The sequence below is a fragment of the Saimiri boliviensis genome, chromosome 11 (assembly GCF_048565385.1).
Source record: "Saimiri boliviensis isolate mSaiBol1 chromosome 11, mSaiBol1.pri, whole genome shotgun sequence".
NCBI classification, from domain to species: Eukaryota; Metazoa; Chordata; class Mammalia; order Primates; family Cebidae; genus Saimiri; species Saimiri boliviensis.
The window spans coordinates 20,938,482-20,962,254 of record NC_133459.1 but is presented as its reverse complement, the minus strand read 5'-3'; the positions used below and the strand labels follow the sequence as shown (position 1 = coordinate 20,962,254).

The 23,773-nt window shown below is 53.9% G+C and overlaps 2 protein-coding genes across 3 annotated transcripts; both read right to left on the bottom strand.

The window, feature by feature from the left end:
- Positions 1 to 4,799: 4,799 nt before the first annotated feature.
- C1QC (complement C1q C chain) lies at positions 4,800 to 8,276 on the bottom strand. Of its 2 annotated transcripts, none has more exons than XM_003934893.4 (3): positions 8,130 to 8,276; positions 7,653 to 7,840; positions 4,800 to 5,664 (listed from the first exon to the last, which is right to left on the bottom strand). In XM_003934893.4, the coding sequence occupies exons 2-3, from the start codon at positions 7,825 to 7,827 to the stop codon at positions 5,108 to 5,110; spliced, it is 732 nt and encodes a 243-aa protein (XP_003934942.1). In that variant the 5' UTR covers positions 7,828 to 7,840; positions 8,130 to 8,276; the 3' UTR covers positions 4,800 to 5,107. The 2 variants fall into 2 exon arrangements, with proteins under 2 accessions (XP_003934942.1, XP_003934941.1); XM_003934892.3 differs by having other exon boundaries at positions 8,153 to 8,242.
- A 4,673-nt stretch (positions 8,277 to 12,949) lies between these two features.
- C1QA (complement C1q A chain) lies at positions 12,950 to 15,968 on the bottom strand. The gene is made up of 3 exons (XM_003934894.3): positions 15,863 to 15,968; positions 14,787 to 14,956; positions 12,950 to 13,735 (listed from the first exon to the last, which is right to left on the bottom strand). The coding sequence occupies exons 2-3, from the start codon at positions 14,947 to 14,949 to the stop codon at positions 13,161 to 13,163; spliced, it is 738 nt and encodes a 245-aa protein (XP_003934943.1). The 5' UTR covers positions 14,950 to 14,956; positions 15,863 to 15,968; the 3' UTR covers positions 12,950 to 13,160.
- Positions 15,969 to 23,773: the final 7,805 nt, after the last annotated feature.

Here is a 23,773-nt window from a genome sequence, read left to right as displayed (position 1 = left end):
GCTCACCCGCCCAGGCACTCTGACCTCGTGATCTTCTTCTACACTGGGCAGGGGTGTTCCGTGAGCATCATGTGGCTGGCCCAGTGCCTGAGCACTGACTTCGAGTCAGAGACTTTGATTCCGATCCCGGCTCTGCCACTTGCCAGCTTACATGTTCTCAGTCAAGGGCACCCCAAGGGAGCCCCAATTTTCTCTGCTATGAGATGAGACCATAATTCTACCTGCTCTACAGATACAGATCTCACGGGCTGCTGGGAGGATAATGGAAGAAATGATGGGGGAGAAAGTGTGTGGGGTAAACTGTAAAGTACTGTGCACGTGCTCATTGTTAATATCACTTCATGTCCCAGGCTTCCCCTTTCTGGGCTCATCTCTTCTGCTTCCTTCCCATTCTGTGCCCCTGCTCTTTCCCTGTTCTCAGAAAACAACCTCATAATGCGTTTTAAATGTGCTCATTATTTATTCATGCCCCTCCCTCTGCTTCCAGCAGGGCTTGAAGCTGATGACAGTAATAGGCCCAGGCAGGGGCCTGTTGCTTCTTCTTGATCCTGGAATCACGCCAAGTTAGGGCTGGAGAGGGGCTGAGATTACTCGGCCCATCCTCCTCATTTTATATACAGGGAAACTGAGGCCCGGAGCGGGGAGCCACCATTTAACGAATATTGTGTGTTCCCCTCCATGTGCTAAGCACTGAAGGGTGAGCTCTTAGCAAATCGGCCACTGTCCCTGTCCCCATGGGGCCTCCCTTCTACAGGGGGAGACCAGTGTTAAACACAGAAGGACATGAGGCTTCATTGCTTCTGTGGTAAATGTCACAGAAAGACGTGACTGCTGGGGCCTATGCCTCATGGAAGTGGCAGACACAGGCCTGGAAGCCGGCATCCCCGGCACTGGGGTATCAGCCTCCCTCTCCCTGTGGCTGCATCTAAGACGTGATGAATGGCGAGCACCAGGAGCTGGAGAGCCTGCCCTCTTGACATCTGTGCCTGGAGATGGAAAATCACCGGGCTGGTGGGTGCGGCTTGGTGGAAATTAAGTGTTAATCGAAGCGGGTGATTAGGAGGGAAAGATAAGCTTGATAAGACCAGAAGGACTCTGAACTCAGTCAACCATGGGCCTAAAGGAACCCGGGCTAGGGGCAGGAGCAGAAGCAGGGGATCCCACAGAGGGAGAAGGGAGTTAGTAGGTTGCAAGTCAAGGGGTTTTGGGAGTTCCCAAAGCCGAGTGGGCCTGGGCCTCTAACTCTTTCTTTCTTTTTTTCTCGAGATGGAGTCTCTGTCTCTCAGGCTGGAGTGCAGTGGTGTGATCTCGGCTCACTGCGGCCTCTGCCTCCCAGGTTCAAGTGATTTTCCTACTTTAGCCTCCTGAGTAGCTGGGACTATAGGTGCAGGCCACCAAACCCGGCTCATTTTTGTATTTTTTTTTGTTTTTAGTAGAAACAGGGTTTCACCATGTTGGTCAGGCTGGTCTTGAACTCCTGACCTCAAGTGATCTGCCTGCCTTGGCTTCCCAAAGTGTTGGGATTATAGGCATGAGCCACTGTGCCTGGCCCCTGTGTCTCGAATTCTTAGGTGGCTAATGGCAATGGGAAAAGGTGGACGTGAATTTGGGGTAGAAGCAGTGAGCAGAGAAAGTAGCAGAGGTGGGTTAAGAGCACGGACTTTGGCAGTTTGAATCCCAGCTCTGCCTCTTGCTAACTATGTGGCCTCAGGAAGGTCTACTGGCCTAGGTTTCCTCGTGTAGAAATGGAAGGCGCAAACACCTATCTCCTGGGGCTGCTGTGGGGCCAGCGAGGTCACTCGGTTATGTCCAGGACCAGGTGAGTGCCCAGCCCTTGGTGGGCACCCACTGCAAACATGGGAATGGTATTACTTACATGAAGAGAAGATGGAATTCTTGGAACCCAGGAGCAAAGAAGCCATGCATGCCTGGATTAGGAGGAGGCCTGGACTTGGGGATCAGGAGCTGAAGGGTCCCTGGGCCTTGACTCCTGATGGGAGCCAGCAGGTGTCTGTAGCCACGAAAGTTTGGACTGGCATCCCTGATGGAGAGTGGAAACCCCAGTCCCTGTAGAGCAGCAGAAGAAACCCGTACCCTCACCTTCTCGTAGTCAGAAAGGGGTTCCTTGCGGCTGGGGCATCTTGTCCCGCCTTCTGCCCCACATCCACCCCTCCTTGCCTGCCCCACCGGAAAACTCTCACCCGCCTCCCCTCAGCAAGGCAGACAAGCTGGCGTTTTCAAAGGCCGGCCTCCCCTGCCAAAGAGAAGGCGGCAAAGAAACAATTACGGAAAATAAAAATGGCACGAAGATGGTTGTTTCCAAAGTACTGGTTTCTGATCCGACACTGTGGCCTGCAGAAACGGGGTATTGATTTTTTAAACAAAAGAGAAATGAGAAGGAAGATGTATCACTTTCGGTGTCACCAGGCGGACGACTAAGGGGCTGGTGGGAGAGAGCAGTGGATGTCGTGGACGTGGCCTTCACACTGTCCCTGCCGGGGACACTGGACTCAGTGAACCGACCGGGTTCCTCGGCCCCTGGCTCCTGCTCTCCCACTTGGATTTCTGTATGTGTATGTATGTGTGTGTCCATATACATGTGTGTATGTGTGTATGTGTGTATGTGTCTGTGTGTATATCTGCGTGTATGTGTGCATGAGTGTCTGTGCATGTCTATGTGTGTGTCTGTGGATGTGTGCGGATGTCTGGATGTCTGTGTGTGTGTCAGTGTGTATGTATGTATATGTATGTGTATATATGTCCACGTATATGTGTGTCTGTATGTTTCTGTGTGTATGCATATATCTATGTGTTGTGTGGATAACGTATTTGTATATATATGTGTGTGTATGTGTATATATGTGTATGTCTGTGCATAAGTCTGTGTATGTGTGTACGTGTATATATGTGTGTGTGTATATCGGTATATTTTTGTATGTGTATATGTGTGTATGTCTGTGCATGTCTGTGTGTATGTGTATGAATGTGTATATGTGTATTTGTATGCAGTTATGTGTGTATGTGTGTGTCTGTCTGGGCATGTGCCTATATATGTATGTGTATATGTGTATGTATGTGTGTATGTATGCATATATGTGTATATTTGTGTATATGTGTGTATATGTTTGTATGCATATATGTGTATGTATGGTATATGTGTGTATGTTTATACATGTATGTGTATATGTGTGTGTCTGTACATGTGCCTTTATATGCATGTGTATATATGTGTATGTGTGTGTGTGTGGGGGGTCTTTCTCTCCCTCCTTCCCATCTTACACACTTTTCATGCCCAGTCATGTGGCAGGTGTGTATGGAAGGGGCCCTGTGCCAAGGATTCTTACCATCTAGAGGGGAGGCAGACGTGTGAGTAAGCGCACAAGAGCTAGTGGGTGGGCTGTGTGTGTGAGATTCCCCTGCAAACCGCCAACCCATTTACAGCCTGGTCTTCCCCAAACCTTTAAAAAAGTTGCGAGATCTGGTTTTGTGTGTTTTGTTTTATATAAGTCTTGAGGTTAATTTTATTCACCACCTGATTTGAGAGCCTGGGCTCTAAGGAGTCAGGAATTTGTGCCCAAATTTGTGGAGGGCACCGTGGGGACCCAAGGGGTAAATCGGAGAAGGCTTCATGGAGGAGGTGATGTTTGTGTTGACTCCTGACAGTTGAGTGAATACTATCCAGGTGGATGGATGATTTGCATGAGTGGGAGGGACTGCATGGGCGAAGGCAGGGAGGCGTGACACAGCCCCTCCCAAGCAGAGGAGCCAAAGTGAATGGAGGTGGTTGCAGAACTCAGCTTGAGCCTCTGCTCTCAACAGCTCATGCCTCAGTTGACTGGGGCTTCCATGACTCTGTGGGGCTTTGTGGAACCGAGCTGTGACCACAGCCAGGACCGGCCAGTTTCTCCCAGGCTAGAGCGAGCCTGGAGTCTGACGGGGAGCTGAGAACCGGACCTGGAGTCTGTGTAGGAAAGTTAGACTTTTTATCGTTTTGCACCTGCACATCAAATAGTGGGCTTCCATCAACCTCCACAAGGACCATGGCGGCTGGGTCCGCCCCCCAACAACCTCCCAGTCAAACCTGGTGGCCGGTGGGCAGCAGCGGTTTCAGATCTCCTGGGAGTCCCAGAGCCTGTGAGTTATTTGGGGCAGGCCAGACTTCTGGGGGGCCAATTCCCTCTCTCTCTCTCTCCCCCTCATGTCCATTTCAGAGCATAATTATGAATGTTAAACGAGTCAATATGTGTAAAGTGCTTAGTGTAATGCCTGGCATATACTAAGTGCTCAATGAATGTTAGCTATTATGATTTTTTTTTCCATTCATTCATTTACTCTGCTTTTAGCCATTTACCTATCCACTTATGCATTCATTAATTCACACCAATTTCTTATTCATTCAGCACAAATTCATTGCACATCTTGTCTTTGTCTGTACTGGGCTTCCCCAAGCCCCATTCCCTCCCATGGTACATGCTCCCGAAGTTCAGCACAGGCCTGGGAAGTCAGACTTACTGCCATTTACCCGTGAGCTTGGACACCTTTCACGATGACAGTGCCTCTCCCCCCAGACAAGTGACAGCAGGTGATCCCTCGGGGACCTCTGGCAGCCTGTAACCACTCTTAGAACATCTCTCTCCCACCTGGCCAAATGGTGCCGAGTGTCCTAAAACCGGCAGCCAAGATTTCCCTGAGCACCAGCCAGATGTCTTGAGTCCAGAGCCCACAGACAGCTATGGACGACGCCAAGTTGAAGATCCGAAGTTCAAGGAATCAGCAATGAGGAATCTGAGCCAGGCATATTTATTGATTTCACTGTTTATTTATATATTTCCCCACCCCTTCCAATACTTGAAAAAAAAACAAATGGCAGAACCAGAAGGTATTGGTTAAATGTCACGGGAACTGCACAAGCAGTGACTCCTACAGGAGTTCAGAGGAGGGAGAGAACCCATGGAGGGGGCGGTGGTCAGGATGGGCTTCCTGGAGGAGGAGTCCATCCAGTGGGGAAAATGGTCTAGGCAAGGTTGCAGACAGGCCAGTAAGGTGGGTCCATGCAGGAAGCTGAGGGAGGTGGGTGGCCCGTGGGGCTGGAGCCCACCTGAGCGCCCTAGTCGGGGAAGAGCAGGAAGCCGGAGAAGACGCTGTCGGAGCCCTCGATGCCCACCATGCCGTTGTAGTCATTGACAGCCAGCCACACCTGCTCGCCCACCTGCAGCCGCAGCAGCACTCCGCCTGAGCTGACCTGCTTGGTGTTGGACATGTGGTCACAGAAGGTGACCACCTGGACGCCGTTGCGGTACAGCAGCACGCACAGGTTGGCCGTCTGTGACGTGTGGTAGACGAAGTAGTAGAGGCCCGGGACCTTGCAGGTGAACTTGCCAGTGCTCGTGTCGTAATCCCCCTGCGGGTTGGTGACCGCCGTGTTGAAGATAATCAGGCCGTTGGCTGCGGGGAACTGGGAGGTCTGCCGAGTGACCGTGAACACTGACTGATACTTCTGCTTGTATCTGCCCTCCTCGCCTGGCTCTCCGGGAATGCCCATGGGGCCGGACACCCCAGGCATCCCAGGGGGTCCCATGGGGCCGTTTTTCCCGGGATGGCCAGGTGTGCCGGGTTCTCCCTTCTGCCCTTTGGGCCCTCGGGTCCCAGGAATGGCTGGGATTCCTGGAGATGGAGAAGGCAGGAAGACAGTGATAGGGTGGGGGACAGGGAAGAGGGACCCTGGGGGTGTCCTCCAGGGAACACAGCACTGGTGTTTGGTCTCTAGAATCTCCTTCCATCTCCCTAGAAGCAGGGTGCAGGGAGTCAGGCTTTGGCCGGAGGGGAGAGAGAGCCTGGTGCAAGTCCTGCTCCTCCACTGACCTGCCCTCTGACCTCGCCCAGGGCACTTCCCCATCTCTTGGCCTCAGTTTCCACATTTGTGATGGAGCAAGTAGGGAGCTCAGAGCTGGGCGGGATCTCAGACGCCACGACTGTCAGCCCACGCACAGATGGCATGTGGCCACAGTTATCGTGTGGCCTCCACGGTGATTTTTAAAATGTTTAATTAGAGCCCAACATGAACAAGTTCAGAACTCACTTAAAATGTGAAATTCTCAGACCTTCTTGACAAAAACCCAGAAGGCTGGTCGGAGGCAGCACAAGCTCCGTCCAGGTTCTGTCCCTTTGCATCAGCTGAGATATGCGCATGATAGAACAGGGAGTCCCTGAAAGGGTGGAGTGGGAGAAGGCCCAGTGCCAGGCACACCATAGGAGTGTGCCCTGGAGGGTCTGGTCCTCGTGGTGGCTGCTGGTGATGCTGAGCGGGGCAGCGTCTCATCCTTTGTGATGTCCTCAAATCAGCAATTGGGAGAGCACCAGGAAACAGCAATGGAGGGGGGCTGGAGCGGCAGCCAGGGCAGGGGTGGAGAATGTGGGCTTGGGCGTTGGACAGGATCCCACCGTGTGACTTTGGACAAGTTGCGCAAACTCTTTGAAGCCCAGGTTTGGCATGTGCAAAATGAGAGTCAACCACTTCTTCGAGGGATTGTGGCCTCTTTTTATCACTCCTAAAACTGAGACTGTGCCTGGGACTTGGGAGTTCAATCACGGGGGGGCCATCAGCTACCCCGGGCGGGGAGATGGGCAGAGGCCGCTGTGAAGTACAAGGTCCTGGAAAATGGCACACCCGGGGGCCTCACTGAGCTCCCCTTAAATTGGAGAATTCCTTCGGGAATGTTGGTGCCAGCCCATCTATCCAGGAGGGAAGGTGATGGTGAGGCCACTCCCAAGGACGTTCCTCTTCACTGGCCCCCCTCCCTTCCTCCACCCCTGTCCCCCATCACCTCTGCTCAGTCTCACCCCAGGCCGGCTCCAGACACACCCCGAGTCTCAGACGTGCACAGCTTGCTCACAGACATGGCACTCACATGCCCAGGGCTCCACCCAGCCTCAGCCCCCGTCACCCATTCATAGCTTCAGCCCTTCTCCTATGCCAACGATTGCCTGTGGGCCTCTAATAGAAGCTTCTCTGGCTGCGATCCTGACCTCTCGCTCCCCACCCCTCCAACTATCCAGAATCCTAAGGAGGGAGGTGAGCACGGATCTCTGATAAAACCGACGATTCAATAGCCTGCACCTGTATGGAGCTCCCAGGTGCTCAGGGCTGTTTTATGTTTAAGTTAACTTACTCCTCACAGCAACCATCTCCTCATTTTGCAGATGAGGAAACTGAGGCACGACAAGGTTAAGTAACTTGTTCGGGTTCACATAGAGGGATTCAGTGGGGCTGGGACTTGAACCCTGGCAGTCATGCATTGGATATATTCCCTTCCCAGGTGCCCATGTTGCAGGGCAAGAAGACTTTCCTTGCACTGTCTCCTGTGAGCCCCCTGGCCACCTTCGGGGGCAGGCGCTCTTATTCCCATCCTGTAATCGGGTGAGGAGGAGGAGGATCGTGGAGGTGCGCCAGGCCCAATGTCACCTCTGGGGAGGCCTGAAGCCTGGGCTCTGAGGATAGAGGAGCCGGACCCACAGTGAGAGTCCAGCTCTGCCCAGGGGCAGCTGTGGCAGCAAGGGAATGCACTTCCTGCTGTCTCCCACCCCTTGGTCAGCCCCAGACACTCTGATCCCTGCCCCAGACCCCAACCCCCAAACCAGGCCAGCAGACTCACCTGGCTCCCCCTTGGGCCCTGGCAGTCCATCGTGCCCATCCTTCCCTGGTGCCCCGGGCAGGCCGGGCATCCCTGGGATCCCGTAGCAGCCTGTGTTGGCCTGGCCCCTGAGGGGCAGCAGCAGCAGGAGCAGCAGCAGATTCAGCCCAAAGTGGGAGCCACGCCCCACATCCATCCCGGAGAAGGAGCTGGGAGGGAGAGAGCTGAGCTGGCCCCCAGCCCCTCACCTGCCCCCACCTCGCCGACCCTCTCATTCCCCAGGGCCCGTCCTCCTCAGCTCTCGGGATCCTGCCTCCCTGCCCCCCCCACCCCCCCGCCGGGAGCCTCACCATGGATGGATGGTGACGCCTCTTCTTAAACCCAGGTCCCGGGGCCCCGCAGGGAGTGGGAGCCCTCCTTCCCCTCACACAGCAAGCTGCCCTGGCACCATGTTTCAGTAAGGTGGTGGAAGGTGGGGGAACGGCCATCTGCCCTTACCTGGGCAGGGTTCCGGGCCTCACCTGCGGGTGGGCAGCTTCTAGCCTGGTCACAGAGATGTCCTCAGATCTGCTTCCTCTCTCCCAGGCAAGAGGACACGGTGTCAGAGTGGTCAGAGCAAGGATTGCCCAGAGCAGGGCTGGGCCCCCTCCCCTTCTCATGTCCTCCCCAATCCCACATCCCCTTTCCCAGAATTTTCCCTGACTTGACACTTTCTTTTGGGTGCTGAGCCAGACTGACCACAGCAACACCCCCGTCCACAATCCCACGGCAGTCATGAGTGTCTGAAATGAGGAAACGTCCACTGCCCCAGCATCTGGCTGAGGGCGTGTGTGTGTGTGTGTGTGTGTGTGTGTGTGTGTGTGTGTCTGGTGTGGGTGTGTGTGTGTGTGTGGTGTGTGGTGTGTGTGTGGTGTGTAGTGCGTGTATGTATGGTGTGTGTGTGTTGTATGTGTGTATGTGTGGTGTGTATGGTGTATGTGTGGTGTGTGTGTTCGTGGTGTATGTGGTGAATGTGTGTGGTGTGTGTGTGGTGTGTGGTGTGTGTGGTGTGTGTGTGGTGTGTGGTGTGGTGTGTGCGGTGTGTGTGTAGTGTGTGTGTGGTGTGTGTGGTGTGTGTGTGGTATGTGTGTATGTGTGGTGTGTGTGGTGTATGTGTGGTGTGTGTGTTCGTGGTGTATGTGGTGAATGTGTGTGGTGTGTGTGTGGTGTGTGGTGTGTGTGGTGTGTGTGGTGTGTGCGGTGTGTGTGTAGTGTGTGTGTGGTGTGTGTGGTGTGTGTGTGGTACGTGGTATGTATGGTATGTGTGTGGTGTGTGTTGTGTGGTGTGTGTGTGGTGTGTGTGGTGTGTGCGGTGTGTGTGTGGTGTGTGTGTGTGATGTATGTGGTGTGTGTGTGGTGTGTGGTGTGTGTGTGGTTTGTGTGTGTGTGTGGTGTGTGGTGTGTGTGTGTGGTGTGTGGTGTGTCTGGTGTGTGTGTGTGGTATGTGTGTGTGTGTGCACAAGCCCCCAAGGCACAGACATCCCCCAGAGTCAGGTTCCGCCCATCTAATGCTCAACGCTGGCATTTGCTGTGCCTGAGACTCAGTTTTCCCATCATCCCTAGGAGGAAGTTATTTTCCCCCTTTACAGATGAGGAAACTGAGGTGTATGTGGTGTGTGTGTGTGTGTGTGCGCGCGCGTGTGTGTGCACGCGTGTGTGTCGTATGTGTGAGATGTACGCCATTATGCAAAGTCACACACTGAATGGTCTCTTGGGGCCCAAAGCCTTGCTCTGATCCCTCTGCTCAGCTGCCCCCAGAAACAAGCCTCGCATGTACTTGTCAAGTGGCAAGGATTGTTCTAGAAACTTCCACGCGCCCCATCCTAGTGGTCGAACTTGGAGCTGGACCCCCAGGATGGAGCTGCTTGGATGGCAGGCAGGCAGGGGCTGTGGTGCACGGGCTGCCCTGGCTACAGAGTCAGGGCCCCGGCTTCTCCTTCCAGCCCTGTCACTCCGTAGACCAGATACCTTCAGCGAGTCACTGGTCCCTCTGGCCCTCCTTCTGTCCACCCCGGGGGCCTCGGCTTCCCGTATTGGTGTCTCTTCCTTTGCTGGGGCCCCTGGTCTCCCCTGACAGTTCCACCTTCCCTGCCAACACCACCTTCCTCGCCTGCATCCCGGGCATGCCCTGCCTCTGGGCTTGGAGCCCACCATGGCTGGCGAGGGGCTCCCGGTCAGGACCAGGCTGGCAGGGCTTAGAGGTGCCCTCCCCTCTCCCTCTTCTTACATGAGCTTCTAGGAATGAAAGGGCTGTCAGGCAGTAGTGGGGCTCCAGCCTCGACCGCACACCTGCGGGTCTTCCTCTGAAACACGGGGGCTTCCGATAGCTCCCATGCAGGGCAGTGGCTGGATTCAGTGCATAACACACATCCATGCCTTGTCCCGTGCCAGGCACGGTCAGGTGTTCGGAGCTCTGCCCCTGCCGCGCTCAGGAAACCTTAGGTTCTCAGTCTCCCCACCCGTATCTCCACCCTGTGCCTGTGCCGTGGGGCTGCAGAGCGTGGGATGAGTTAAGGGGCATGCATGCACTTTGCCGCAGGAGTCCCTAGCGGTTCGGAAGACTGGGATGAGCAGAAATGACGGACATTGCGTTACAGGGCTGGGGGCGAGCCAGCCTGGACGGCTCTGGGCTCCTCTCCTCCCTTTTCACCTCCTGTGCGCCTGGGTCCGGCTTGTCCAGCAGGTGGCAGCCGCGGCCCACGCTCAGCCCTCCCGTGAGCCGCCCACCTGGCCCCTTTCCGGCTCCAGCTCATTCCCCTCCCGGAGGGTCCAGAGATTTTGCCGTGTGTAGTGGGCGGATGATGGGGTGTGGGTAGGATTTAGGGTAAGGGGGCGGCCGGGCACTCCCTGCACACCCCATTTCTCTACCTTGGCCTCTGCTGCCGCTGATGCAGCCTCCACCCCTGGCATTTTCTTTGCGTGCCCTAACCCTGCGGGGTCCGGCAGCCCTGATCCGACCCCAGGCCCCTACCCCTTTCTGGCTGGGAGTCCTTGAGTGGATGTCCCCTTTCTCTGAGCCTCAGCGTCCACATCAATTTTCCTGGGATTCAGAGCATCAATGGCTGTGGACTGCCAGAACGTAGGTACCTGAAGACCTGTCTGTTTCCCTGGCGCCTCTTAAGCAGCGTGTGATGTGGGTGGGCAAGGCACGGGGAGGGACAGGCAGAGCTGACCCCGGGAGGGAGCTGAGGGGCTGCCCTGAGACCGTGGAGGGTTCCCCCTCTCCCTGGGCCCCCCTCACTTCTTCCTGACCCCCCCAAACCCTGTTGGCAGGGCAGGGGCAGTCCCAGGAAAGGGTCTTGTACTTTAGAGGTGGGTATTCAGGTGGTACGCTCCAGGATGTAAGGTCATCTGTGAGTCAGGCTGTGGGTGGGAGGGACAGCCCCTGTGTTTCTGAGGATGGCCCTGCGGGAGTTCAAGTGTATGGTGGTCCATGTGGGAGAGGACACAGGCATTCTGGGGCTCAGGCATGCTGGAGGGAGGAGGATGTGTGCCCCTGGGTGTAAGGAGTGTGTTTGGGACATGAGTCTCGGGGGTGTGAGTAAGAGAGAGAAAGATTAGATGGTTCATGGATGTTACTTGTATGTCTGATGCAGGGGCCATGTGCCATGATGGCTGTGCCTCCCTGACTGAGCCTGTGGGCGTGAAGGTGTAACTGGTGTGTGTGTGTGTGTGTGTGTGTGTGTGTGGTGTGTAGCACAAAGATAAACCCAGCTTCCTTTGAGAAACTGCATAGGGCATTGGACATTTTCGGGTATGAACTCCCGGTATCCTGATTTCTCCCACATTCGAGGTACAGGGTGGGGTTTGCTACTTTGTAGCAGCTTCCAGACAGACAAGTAGGGCCCTGGAATGCACTGTGAGCATTCACGACTTTCCCAGCCTCCCCCCCTACCCCGCCCCGGCGGGACGTCCAGCAGGCAGCAGAGGCAGCAGCCTGGCCTCCACACCTTGCTAAGGGGAAGCCCAGGGCTGGACTCAGGAAACCTGGCTCCAGGAAGGACGGCTGAGTGCCCTTGGGCCAACTGCTCCCCGTCTCTGATTGCTGCCCCTGCCTTCCTAGTACAGGTTGGAAAAGCACCTGTGTGATATGTCAAGTGCTTCACAGAAAACGGGGAGGCTGGTGAGGGTAGTGGTTAAACACAGGCTTGGGCATCAGTAAGGCTTGAGTTCAAATCCCAGCTTCTCCTCGACCTTGTCCTTTTTTTTTTTTTTTTTTTTGAGAGATGGAGTCTCACTCTGCCACCCAGGCTAAAGTGCAGTGGTGCAATCTCAGCTCACTGTAACCTCCACCTCCTGGATTCAAGTGATTCTCCTGCCTCAGCTCTCCAAGTAGCTGGGTCTACAGGCATGCACCACTACACCCAGCAAAGTTTTGTATTTTTAGGAGAGATGGGGCTTCACTGTATGTTGGCCAGGCTGCTCTCTAACTCCCGACCTCAGGTGACCTAGCCACCTCGGCCTCCCAAAGTGTTGGGATTACAGTCGTGAGCCACCATGCCCGGCCCCCAGCTCCTCCCCTTCAATGCTGATTTGCTGATTTATGCCTGCCCCTCACAGCCTCAGTTTCGTCATCTGCAATGCAGGGCCATCATACCACATAGAGAGCTTGGTGATAAAGATTGAACAAAATGTAACAACAGCGGAACTTCCATAGCCCTTTTTATGACCCAAGCAGTGCTCTACAATCCTCATATTACATCACTGAATCCTCCCAGTGACGCTTTGAGGTAGGTGGTATCATCAGTCCCACTTAACAGATAGGGAAACAGGTCTCAGAGCTTGGATACCACGCACATGATTAGACAGCTAAGAAGTGGTGGCATCAGGATTGGAACCTGGGCCAACGAGGCTGCTAGGACCCGCTAAACATACCACCTGAAATACTGGGGATGGGCCAGGTGTGGTGGCTCACGCCTGTAATCCCAGCACCTTGGGAGGCCAAGGCAGGTGGATCACTTGAGGTCGGGAGTTCGAGACCAGCCTGGCCAACATGGTGAAACCCCGTCTCTGCCAAAAATGCAAAAAATTAGCCAGGTGTGGTGGTGGGCGCCTGTAATCCCAGCCACTCAGGAGGCTGAGGCAGGAGAATTGCTTGAACCCAGGAGGCAGAGGTTGCAGTGAGCAGAGATTGTCTCATCACACTCCAGTCTGGGTGACAAGACTGAAACTGTCTCAAAAAAAAAAAAAGAAAATACTAAGCACGGGTCTGCCTCTTAAACACTCGATTGCTATGGTTCTTAGGCCTCTCTCTTAATGAGTCGCAACTGAAGCTTAAGTCCAGCAGACACAGACACAGATGTTTATTCCAGGAAGAGTTCTAAGAAACGAGCTTCTTAGAGCCCATGTCATGGGGCAGCAAGTCCTGGGGTTCTTGGAGCCAGCCCCCTCCCTTCAGCAACTAAAGCAACAGCACCCTCATTTTACAGAGCAAAGCATGGAAGCCAGAGCGGTGGCAGGGTGGCGGCGGGGGGGTGGTCCTTCCCTGACTCAGGCAGATGGGAAGATGAGGAAGCCGCTGAAGACGCTGTCAGCCTCGGAACCCTGGTAAATGCGGCCCTTACTGGGGTCTTTTTCGACCCAGACCTGGTCACCCTGCTGCAGATGAAGCACTGTGCCCCCCGACACCACCTGGAAGATTCCCTTGCTGTTGGCATCACAGAAGCCCAGGGAGCGTCGGACCTGGCCCCTAGAGGAGGATACGATGGACAGGCAGATGTCCCACTTGGACACCACCTGGAAGGTGAAGTAATAGTAGCCGGGCACAGCACAGACAAAGCGGCCCGAGTTGTTCTGGTACGGGCCTTCCTGGTTGGTGAGGACCGTGTCGAAGATGACCACGTTGCCTCCCATCGGTGGGTTCCTCCTAATGGCCGAGAAGGCCGGCCGCGGCTGGTCCTTGATGTTTCCTGGATTGCCCTTGATGCCTTTAATTCCTGGCGGGCCAGGGATCCCGGGGAGGCCGCTGGGCCCTGGGTAGCCCACCTTGCCGGGGTTTCCAGGGGGCCCGGGTTCCCCCTGGTCTCCTTTAAGGCCTCGGATGCCTGTCCGGATGCCAGGGTCCCCTGTGGGGAGAAATGGCAGATTGGGAGTGAGAGTCCAAAGCCTACCAGTCCTCAGGGAGAGAACTGGACCCCCTGAGTCTATGGAATAAAGGGCCAGGAAGTACCTGGGCCTTCAGGACATTGGCTCTGACTGGCTGTGTGACTTAGGGCAAGTGTCTCAACCTCTCTGAGCCTCCCCTTCATCTGTAAAGTGGAGAGGAATGTGAACAGGCACTTGGAAAAGTGTCAGGTTCTGGGAAATGCGTGGTGCTCGCTGCTCTGCTGTGCTCCTGCTCAAGGCTGGGCCCTCTACCCTCCTCCAGGGCACTGACCTTGACTTCTGCGGGTTCAGGTATCCCACGTAGGATGCCCGGATGCAAATTACTGCAAATGTCTATGTGATCCATCCAGTCTGCTTTGGACCGGGAGGCTCAGGGGGATTTCATGAGACTCCCTTTCTGCTCTGATCAGGACCTCCCTTTTCCATCACCCCCTGCCTTTCTTCTAGAATGTGAGAGTTTCTGAAGCCTAAAGAGTTGGGGAGGTGGAAGTGCGAACAGCACCAAGGGTGCCGGAGGAAGTGAAGGGGCAGTTGCAGTTATTTGGTCCCTCTCTATGTGCCACGCGGGGTTATTCTCCATCTTACAGATGAGGCCACTTAAGCTCAGAGAGGGTTGATAACTTGCCTGAGGTCACACAGCAAGGCGGGGGCCGCTGAGACTAAACTCTGGGTCCTCGTTATGCTGGTGAGAGAACTGTGAGCCAGGACTCATCATTGCTGCTGGAACTTTCACATTCACTGCTCAAAGCAAGTCATTCTCCAGAGGGGGGAAGGTGAAGCCGAAGGAAGAGGACCCAGGCCGTCAATGGGGAGTGGAGAGGCTGGGGACGTGGCCCGGGGAGAAGGCTGGGCCTCCCTTAGCGCCTGGGGCCAAGTGCAAACTGGAGAGGATTCATCATAGGGCGTTGGGGGCAGACGGACTCCTGATTCTCAGTGCCATCCCCAAGCCTTCGCCCTGGAGGCCAGGCCAGGCTGAGGTCGGAGGGGCGGTGTCCCGAGGGGGTTGCTTACCCGGCTCCCCTTGCTCCCCCTTGAGGCCTGGCCGCCCCGGTCTGCCGGGTCTTCCTGCCAACCCGTCCTTCCCGTTTGGTGCTCGGCACACATCCTGGGTCACCGTAGAGGCCAGCGACACGGCCAGCACACAGACCACCAGCCAGCCCCGGGACCCCTCCATGATGCCCCTGTGGAGACACAGGAGGGCCTGGGCAGGCTGGACATCACACACTCACACCCAGCTCACACCCTTGGGTCCCGTGCACACCATGATATATGCACACCCCTCCCCCAGTGCACACACACCCTCCAGGGCTTTCAGCGTCCACTCTCAATCCAGCTCCAGGGACCCCACGCATATACACAGAACCACAAATTCACACACACACACGCAACCGAGCACACCCACCTCATCACACACTCACAAACACATCCTGTCATCCACACACCTACAAAACATGGTGTGGAAACTCAGAAATCCACTACGCACCCCTAGACACACAACTGATACCCAAATAGACTCTGTCCCTCACTCACACCGACACACACATTCATACACTCCCCCAGGTGATCGATTTCATTGAACAAATATGTATCGAGCGCCTGTTCCTTATTTAATGAACACTCACTCACCCAGATGGTGGAGCTCTGCATACACACAGGATTTCACAAACACCCAGCACGACACCTGCTCACCCTTCCGCATGCTCAGTGGCTTTCAGCATCCACCCGAGAATGGCTGGCTGGCTGCCCCTACCGTCCCCTCTGCTGGGTCCCACTGCCAGCTCTAGCACCCCAGCCTTTTCCCAGTTTCTTAGGTGTTTCGGGGCCAGACCCAGAAACCCTGGTCTTACCCATCAGTTGTTGAGTCTAACTCACCGCCTCACACCCTCCCCCAGGCTCTGGCTCTAGGAGTTGAGGTCCCTCCGCTCTCCCATTCTGGGTGGATCAGTGCTGCACCCCCATCCCTGTCCTGCCACAGAATCAGCCACACTTATTTCCCTCCCTCCCTGCCTCAGTGTTCCAGCCTCCTGGGCCAGCTCCCCTGGGTCCCGGAACTCCATAGCCCCCTCCCTCTGGGACTCTGGCCTCACCTGCCTCCCGTTGTCAACTTCAACTGGATGTTCCTGTCCTCTGCGCAGGGCTCCTGTGGGCTGCCCAGCAGGAGTGGCGCCAGGCTGTGGCCAAGTTTCACATCCCTTCCCACTTCCCCTTCTCCAGACCTGCCCCCTACACTTCCCCAGGGCCCAGAAGTTCACCAGGGACATTTTGAGCAGCCTTCAGCAAGACAGGAACATTGGGTGTCCTGCCCCAGCAACAGCTGGTGTGGGGGTGGGGGCGGTGAGGCCAGCGTCTGTGAGGATGTGGGGTGGAGGCTGTGTAGGGCAAGGCTCTGAGAACCAGGGAAGCACAGAACACCAGAGCGGAAGGAATCTTTAAAAAAATCTGCCCCTTGTAGGACTTTTCATGATTATGAAAGTGACATGCAATTCATTGCCAAAAGCTTGGAAAATACAAAGAAGAAAGAGCAGTGCATTGGTGAGAAGGAAGCACAGCGCTCTGTTTCTAGACTTGCGGCTTCCCAGTTGCATGTCTTCAGAAATTACTTGACCTCCGGCTCCCTCAGTTTTACCTGTACATTGGGAACGAGGTTCTACCTCATCTGATTATGATAGGTGAACACTTAATCACTAGCTTTTACCAACATTTAGAAAAAGAACAAGTCTTGATGCTGGGGCTCATACCTGTAATCCCAGGACTTTGGGAGGCTAAGGCAGGTGGATCACTTGAGGTCAGGAGTTCGAGACCAGCCTGGCCAATATGGTAAAACTCCATCTATACTAAAATTTTTAAAAATAGCCAGGTGTGGTAGCATGCAGCTGTCTAGTCCCAGATATTTGGGAGGCTGAGCTGGGAGGATTGCTTGAGCCCAGGAGGTTGAGGCTGCAGTGAGCTGTGATCTTACCATGCACTCCTGCCTGGAAGACAGAACAAGACTCCATCTCAAAAAAGCAAAACAGACGGCAGCAGTGGGCCATCAGGAATGGGCGCTGACATCATACCTGCTGCAGCAGGGAGGCACAGCCAGGGCTGCCTGCTCCATGTAGTCAGTGGGAGCTGGGGACAGTGGGAACCCCACCCTCCTGGACACCTGCTGCAGCTGCACAAACCACAGCTGAAGACCCAGGTTTTCTGCTCCACAGAGCAGGTGGCCGCCCTGCTGCCACCCATGCAGCTGTAGCCACCTAAACTGCAGCTGTGGGCCCAGGCATCCCTGCGCTCTTGGGGGCCTGGGAAGGTCCCCTCCCCCTGCCCTTGCAGGCTCAGAAGTGCCTGCTCCCAGTGCCTGGCTTCTCCCTGCTCTTGGCACCAACTCCAATCTCGAAGCAAAGTTGCGGCTGAGCCTGGGCACTGCTGCAGCCCGGGGTGTGTGCATACTTGAGACAGTGTCAACGTGCTGGCCCCCTGCTGCCTCGGTCCCCTCTGGACTTTGGGCATTGACTGTCATGGTGGGGAAGCCAAGGGGGCACTGAGGGCAGCTTGGCACTGGCCTGCAGGCACCCCTTGGCATGAGCAGCCTGGGCACCATGAATAGCAGCAGGAGTCAGACAGGCTCCTGGGTGGAAGGGGGTGGGTCCCTGATAAGGCCCCACCTTCAGGCCAGGGAGGTCCTGAAGTCTGGGGGCCAGGTTGCCTGTCCTACGGACTGGTGTGGGAACTGGTGGTATCTTTTCTGGGCCTGCCTGTGGCCACCCATAGACCAGTCAGCATACACCCCCTCCCCTCCGAGGCCCATGAAAGCTCCAGGCTCAGCCAGAGCTGGGCAGACATAGGGATGACCAGCTGCCAGGAGGAGCAACCCACTCCAGGGTCTCCTCTCTGCTACGAGCCGAACCCTCATCAGGACACCCTGGCTGCAGAAAGGAGCTGACCCCTGCGAGAGGCTGAGCTGTTCTACTGCTCAATAAAGCTCCTCTTCGTCTTGCTCACCCTCCGCGTGTCTGCGTACCTCATTCTTGCTGGTCACAGGATAAGAACATGGGAGCTGTCGAATGGTGAGGCTAAAAGGGCTATAACACAAACAGGACGGAAACATGCCCCTTGCTTGCCATGTTGTAGGTGAAGAGAAAGTGAGAAGAGCTGCAGCCCTTTGGGGAACCCAGACCTGGCAACTCCTCAAGCCAGGGCTATGACTCCCTTTTTGGGGCCCTGTGGTTCTTGGTGTCTGCAAGCTTCCAGGTGCTACCATGTTCCCCAGTGCCACCCCTGGAAGCTGCTTGTGGTGTACCTGGTCCAGCCGCAGCCTCGCAGAGAACCAGCACCTGTGTTGGCACCTGGAGCTGCTCACCCACGCGAGCAGCCAGCTTGTCTGACTGTGTGCAGCGGCTGGACCCCACGCTCACTCATGTACCTCTCACGGTTCCACGCCTGACTTGTCTTGGGCAGATGTGGGACTCAGGCTGGAAATGTGAGCTGAGTGCCGCCTGCAGGGCAGAGTGGGTGAAACAAGCCCAGTGGGCCGAGCCAAACTTGGGCAAAGGTGCCACCAGCCGCAGACACCAGGTGTCAGAAAAATGACACCCCAAAGATCCTGTAATACCATCTCAAAAAACCAAAACAACAACAACAACAAACCCAGCAACAAAAGCCTGTGTGTTCCACCATCTAGAGAGAATTGCTGCTAACGTTTGAACGGGCCGTCTAGCCTTACTCGGCTTAACTGACGGGGTGCCTGTTACCTGGCAGCATGCACACCGCATCATTGTTAGCTTGAACCCTGGGAATGCTTTTCGTTAGATGGGGGGGCTCTGTCTCTCCCAGACTGGAGGCCAATGTGTTCAAGCTGACCACATCTGTCTACTTCTTATCAGCATGTTTTTGTTTGTTTGTTAGTTTTCTGAGTATGTTGCCAGAGGCAGGCGGAGGAGAAGAGGCGGAGGAGAGAAGCTATGAGGGAAGGCTATTGTAACTGGGCAGATGGAGGGTGGTCCAGAGCCAGGGTTTTCACGTGGTAGGGGCTTCTATTTCATTTGCAATCTTGTGTGGCATCTGAAGTATGTCAAATAGATAAAAATGAGGATGCTGGGTTGAAGGGCGGGGGCACCTCCTGACAGCCCCCGCCGCGCTCTCTGGATTCAGAAAGTTCGTAGAGCTGGAATCTCACCTGTTCAACCCATACCTAACTCACAGCATGACCTTGGGCAAGTTCTGTCATCTTTCTGAACCCCACTTTCTCCATCTACCAAGATGAGGGAGCGGGTGGGAGGCGGGAAGGCTGCCCCAAAAGGGTCTTTAACATCCCTTCCAATATCTCTCTTCTTCTTCTGCTTTTTGAGATAAAGTCTCACTGTATTGCCCAGGCTGGAGTGCAGTGACGCGATCTCAGCTCACTGCAACCTCCACCTCCCAGGTTCAAGCGATTCTCTGCCTCAGCCTCCTGAGTAGCTGGGATTACAGGCGCGTGCCACCATACCTGGCTAATTTTTGTATTTTTAGTAGAGACAGGGTTTTACCATGTTGGCCAGGATGGTCTCGAACTCCTGACCTCAGGTGATTCGACCACCTCGGCCTTCCAAAGTGCTGGGATTACAGGCGTGAGCCACTGCACCCAGCCAAAGTCTAGTTTTCAAAATATCGAATACCCAGTTTTTATAGAAATACAGGGTGAGAATACATCAGTGTCTTCCTGTAAGTTGTTAATGCAGGAACCAGCTAGGTGACAAAGCTAGTTCAATGGATATGAAAAAATACGTATACCTATATGTGGAGAGTTAGTTAAAACAACAAGAATTCTGGAACGTTCATAAGATTGCTACATTAGATACAAAACTGGTTAATGTTCTATGGGACAATAGGATGATGATGTGGGGCATATCTTCTCTATTGAAAGAAATCATTTGCATCTCTACCAGAGGAAAATAATTTGCAACTTATCAGTTTTCTACCAGTTAACAGCTGTCTTTACCGAATCTGGGCTCGAATCAATAGTAAATAATAAGTCAAGCCAAGCGACATTCCCCTAGAGTGTCAGTTGATCCTTAGGAGGGCTTGTCAGATACAGCTCTCATTTGACTTTGAAAGGACACTGGTTATCTATCTGCCTTATTTCCAAGTGTTGGATAATTTTACTTATCAGGCTGTTGCAAGAGTATAAACACTTCCCAAGAAATAAGACATCGATAGTAATGCACATATCATTAATGTGAGAAGTAGAGGGGGTCAGCAATGACCCTGTGAATGTCACAACAGGGACACATTCAGACAGACAGGAAGGGCATATTCTTCCATTTCTCCAAAGCCCAGACTCCTAGAAGGGAGGTGGGAGGTGTGAGGAAGAGAGGAAATTCCATGCTTGCACTGTCACAGTGAGGTTCAGTCTCAGAGCGGGGTCACGGGTCAAATAAATAACCAAAAAATCCAGCACTTTGGGAGGCCGAGGCGGGTGGATCACGAGGTCAAGAGATCGAGACCATCCTGGTCAACATGGTGAAACCCCTTCTCTACTAAAAAAATACAAAAAATTAGCTGGGCATGGTGGCGCGTGCCTGTAATCCCAGCTACTCAGGAGGCTGAGGCAGGAGAATTGCCTGAGCCCAGGAGGCGGAGGTTGCAGTGAGCCAAGATCGCGTCATTGCACTCCAGCCTGGGTAACAAGAGCGAAACTCTGTCTCAAAACAAACAAACAAACAAACAAACAAACAAAAAAATAAAACTAGCTGGGTGTGGTGGTGCACACCTGTAATCCCAGCTACTTGGGAGGCTGAGGCAGGAGAATTGCTTGAACCAGGGAGGCAGAGGTTGCAATGAGCCAAGATCGTGCCATTGCATTCCACCTTGGGCAACAAGAGTGAAACTCTGTCTCAAAAAAAGAAGAAGAAGAAGACAATACCCCCTGCCTTACTTAAATTGCAATTTCTAGTTGTTTCTCTCTCTGAGTCCTATTAGGCAAAGTGCAGATAGTCAAGTGTGTATGTAATGTGACTCTTGTATATTTCTTTTAAACAATGGAGGCATAATTTGCACAGAGTAAAATGTGCACATCTGGAGTGCACTGCTCGGTGGCTTACACCTGCAGGCACAGGCCCTCTGCCACCACTCGGATCAGAGTGCAGAGTATCCATCTCCCCAGCAAGGTGCCTGTGCCCTCCGAGTCAACAGCGCTCCCCTCCAGCCCCATAGTAACCGGCGCTCTGCTCTCCCTCACCGCTGGTGCCTTCTGCCTGTTCTTGAACTTCATGTGAATGGAATCATGCAGCCTGTGCCCTTTTGAGTCTGGCTTCTGTTGATGAGCATGCTGGTGAGATGTATCTGTGTTACTGTGTGTGTCAGTTCCTATGGTATTGTTGAGGGCTATTCCATTGTATGCTTACACAGTGTCACACTTTGTTTATCCCTTCTGTTGGTGTGGAGTTTGGGCTGTGATGAATAAAGCTGCTACGAACATTCTTGTGCTAGTCCTCCGCCCCACCCAGCATGCAATTCTCTGCTGTACGTTTTGACACCAAGAAGGAGGCATGGAGTTTACACTGGTGCTCCTTGCTCTCTTCCACCCACTCCCTCAGACCTCTGTCTTCATCTTCCTGTCCATATCAAAAAAAGAAAACAAAAAATCTCCTGGCCCCTCTGCCCAGAGCCACCGTTCCTCCTTCTCCCCCACTCCTCCTGCTCTCTGTTCTTGATTATGGAGATTGTCTTAGTCTCACCTTTCTTGCAAAATTCTCCTCCTGGACCTTTTGGGGTCTATCCTTGCGTTCTCTGTCCCCACCACTCAAAAAGATCAGGGTTTTGTTAGAAAGTCATTGGCAGGGGGGTGGCATTTGGAACTGGGGAGGGAGCTGTTCTGTGAGAGCCTGCCACGCATCATCTATGCACTCTTTACTCTTTACTTTTCTTGGCAGATAAAAGCGCTTCTTGGAATTACTTTACAAAACACAGAGGAGATTGTAAACAACAAATTATTTGTTGTGGAGATGGAGGCAGCATGGGTTCGAGTTCAGTGTCTGTCTCACTTTTGCTGCTTGATGTTACGTGAGTGACCTCCTGTGTGCGGGGCTCTAGCACCTCACCTACAAACAAGGGATGATGACCTCAAACTATGTGAGGCTTCCAGGCAGCAGTGCGGCTGGTCTCTGGCACACAGTAGGTGCTTAGCAAAATGTCTTACCTTTTCCTGCTCTCACCAGGCACTCAGAGGGCTGGTGCACGAAAGGAAATGTAAAAAAAAAAAAAAAAAAAAAAAAAAAAAAAAGACAAAATAAGACAAAAAAGATTTCTTTGGGGGAGGGTGAGGAAAAAAGGGAAGAAATAAAGCTCCCCTAGCTGGAAGACAGCACCCTGAATGACCACGAGGAAGGCAGCCAAGCCTAGAGGAGAACTGGATGGAGCTGCTCTGGAGAAGTTCCCGACAGGCAAATATAGTTGGAAGCCACCAAGCAGGTAAGATGTAAAAAGATTAAGAGGATTAAGAGAGTTTGGAAGACAAACAGATTGAGCTATGGAAGCCAACAAGGAGGTGTTACCTCCACCTTGTGAGGGCTGGGCCCGACTTCCGGGTTGCTGGGACGTGCTAGCTTCCAAAGAGCTCACCTAGGCATGAGGGTCACAGGAGAGCGGCCAGGGAGAGCCCAGAGCAGAAAGGATCCCCCTCATCTGCCCATCACAGGACCTGAAATTCCTCCTGTAGCCATTCTTTCCACGGGATAAGCACTCTCCTCTCTGGGGTGTTTTGAGGCTGATGCTGCATTGCGGTGTGTTTGCAAGATGTTAACAGGCTCTTCCTTGTGAGCCCTACTGAATACTGGACTTCCTACTGGGTGCTTAATACACGACCTCACTTCATCATCGGAATCCCTGGGGAGGTGGCATGATGACATAGTTCCTTTTACCAATAAGATAACTGAGGTTCAGAGAGGGTAAGTGACTCACACAAGGTCACACAGCCTGTAAATGGAATTAGTCTAGCTAATTTTTCATATTTTTAGTAGAGATGAGGTCTCACCATATTGGCCAGGCTGGTCCCAAACTCCTGACCTCAGGTGGTCTGACCACCTTGGCCTCCCGAAGAGTCGGGAATACAGGCATGAGCCACCACACCCAGCCTGGGATAGTTATTTCTACCACATTGGGTTACCTTCCTGAAAATGTGCCATTGGCGCTGTCCTGCAGATTGGGGTCTGAAACTCCACCCTGAAAGGGATGGGGAGGAGCACAGAGGAACCTGCTGAGTATGGGCACTCTGAGGGCAAGACCTGCCAGCTTCACACATTTACCTCCTTCGTGCCAGGCATTTGACATCATCTCACTTAACTGACACAGGATCCTTACAGGGTGGTATTTTGGTTCATTCTCAAAGGTGAAAAACTGAGGCTCAGAGAGGTGAAAGGGACTTGTGTGTGGGTCTGGGTTTGCCAGATTTAACAAATGAGAACTCAGGATGCACATTTCAATTAGAATTTCAGGTAAACAACAGTACACATGGGATATACTTATGCTAAAACAATGATTCATCCTGAATTTTATCTGGCAACTTCCATAGGTCACACAGGCTGTAAGTGGCTGCTCCCCCCGCTCCCTGTGGCTCTCCGGCAAGAGCTATCTAGGGAGGAGTGGGGATGGGGGAGTGTTCCTGTCTGCCTCCCAGGGGGATATAAGCCTCACCCATCCACCTAGGGGCCAAGATTACTGCTCCGATGGGCTGGCCAAGAACCCCAGCCCAGTTCTCCCACCATGGCCACTACATCATCACTATGGCAGGCTGCCCTCTGGGGTGTCTCTAACTGCCCCAGACTTTTTAATCAGGAGAGGCCACTGTGGGCTGGCGGCAGGGGGCTTGAGTCCTATTCCCAGAGCTGTGTGTCCTTGGACAAATCACCCCTCTGAGCTTCAGCCTCTCATCTATTAGGAGCTGCACCGAAGCCATGGGCCCCTGGAGCAGAGTCATCTGGAGGGCTGGGGAAGAACACCACTGCCAGGCTGCACGCTCTCTACAACCTCAGGCTTGGGGT

Bases quoted from the DNA above. Each gene is read 5' to 3' on its own strand.
- C1QC (XM_003934893.4), bottom strand. From the start codon at position 7,827: ATGGATGTGGGGCGTGGCTCCCACTTTGGGCTGAATCTGCTGCTGCTC. The intron at 5,665-7,652 runs GTGAGTCTGCTG...CTCCATCTCCAG, and splicing joins AGGGCCCAAGGGGGAGCCAG to GAATCCCAGCCATTCCTGGG.
- C1QA (XM_003934894.3), bottom strand. From the start codon at position 14,949: ATGGAGGGGTCCCGGGGCTGGCTGGTGGTCTGTGTGCTGGCCGTGTCG. The intron at 13,736-14,786 runs GTAAGCAACCCC...TTCTCCCCACAG, and splicing joins GGGGGAGCAAGGGGAGCCGG to GGGACCCTGGCATCCGGACA.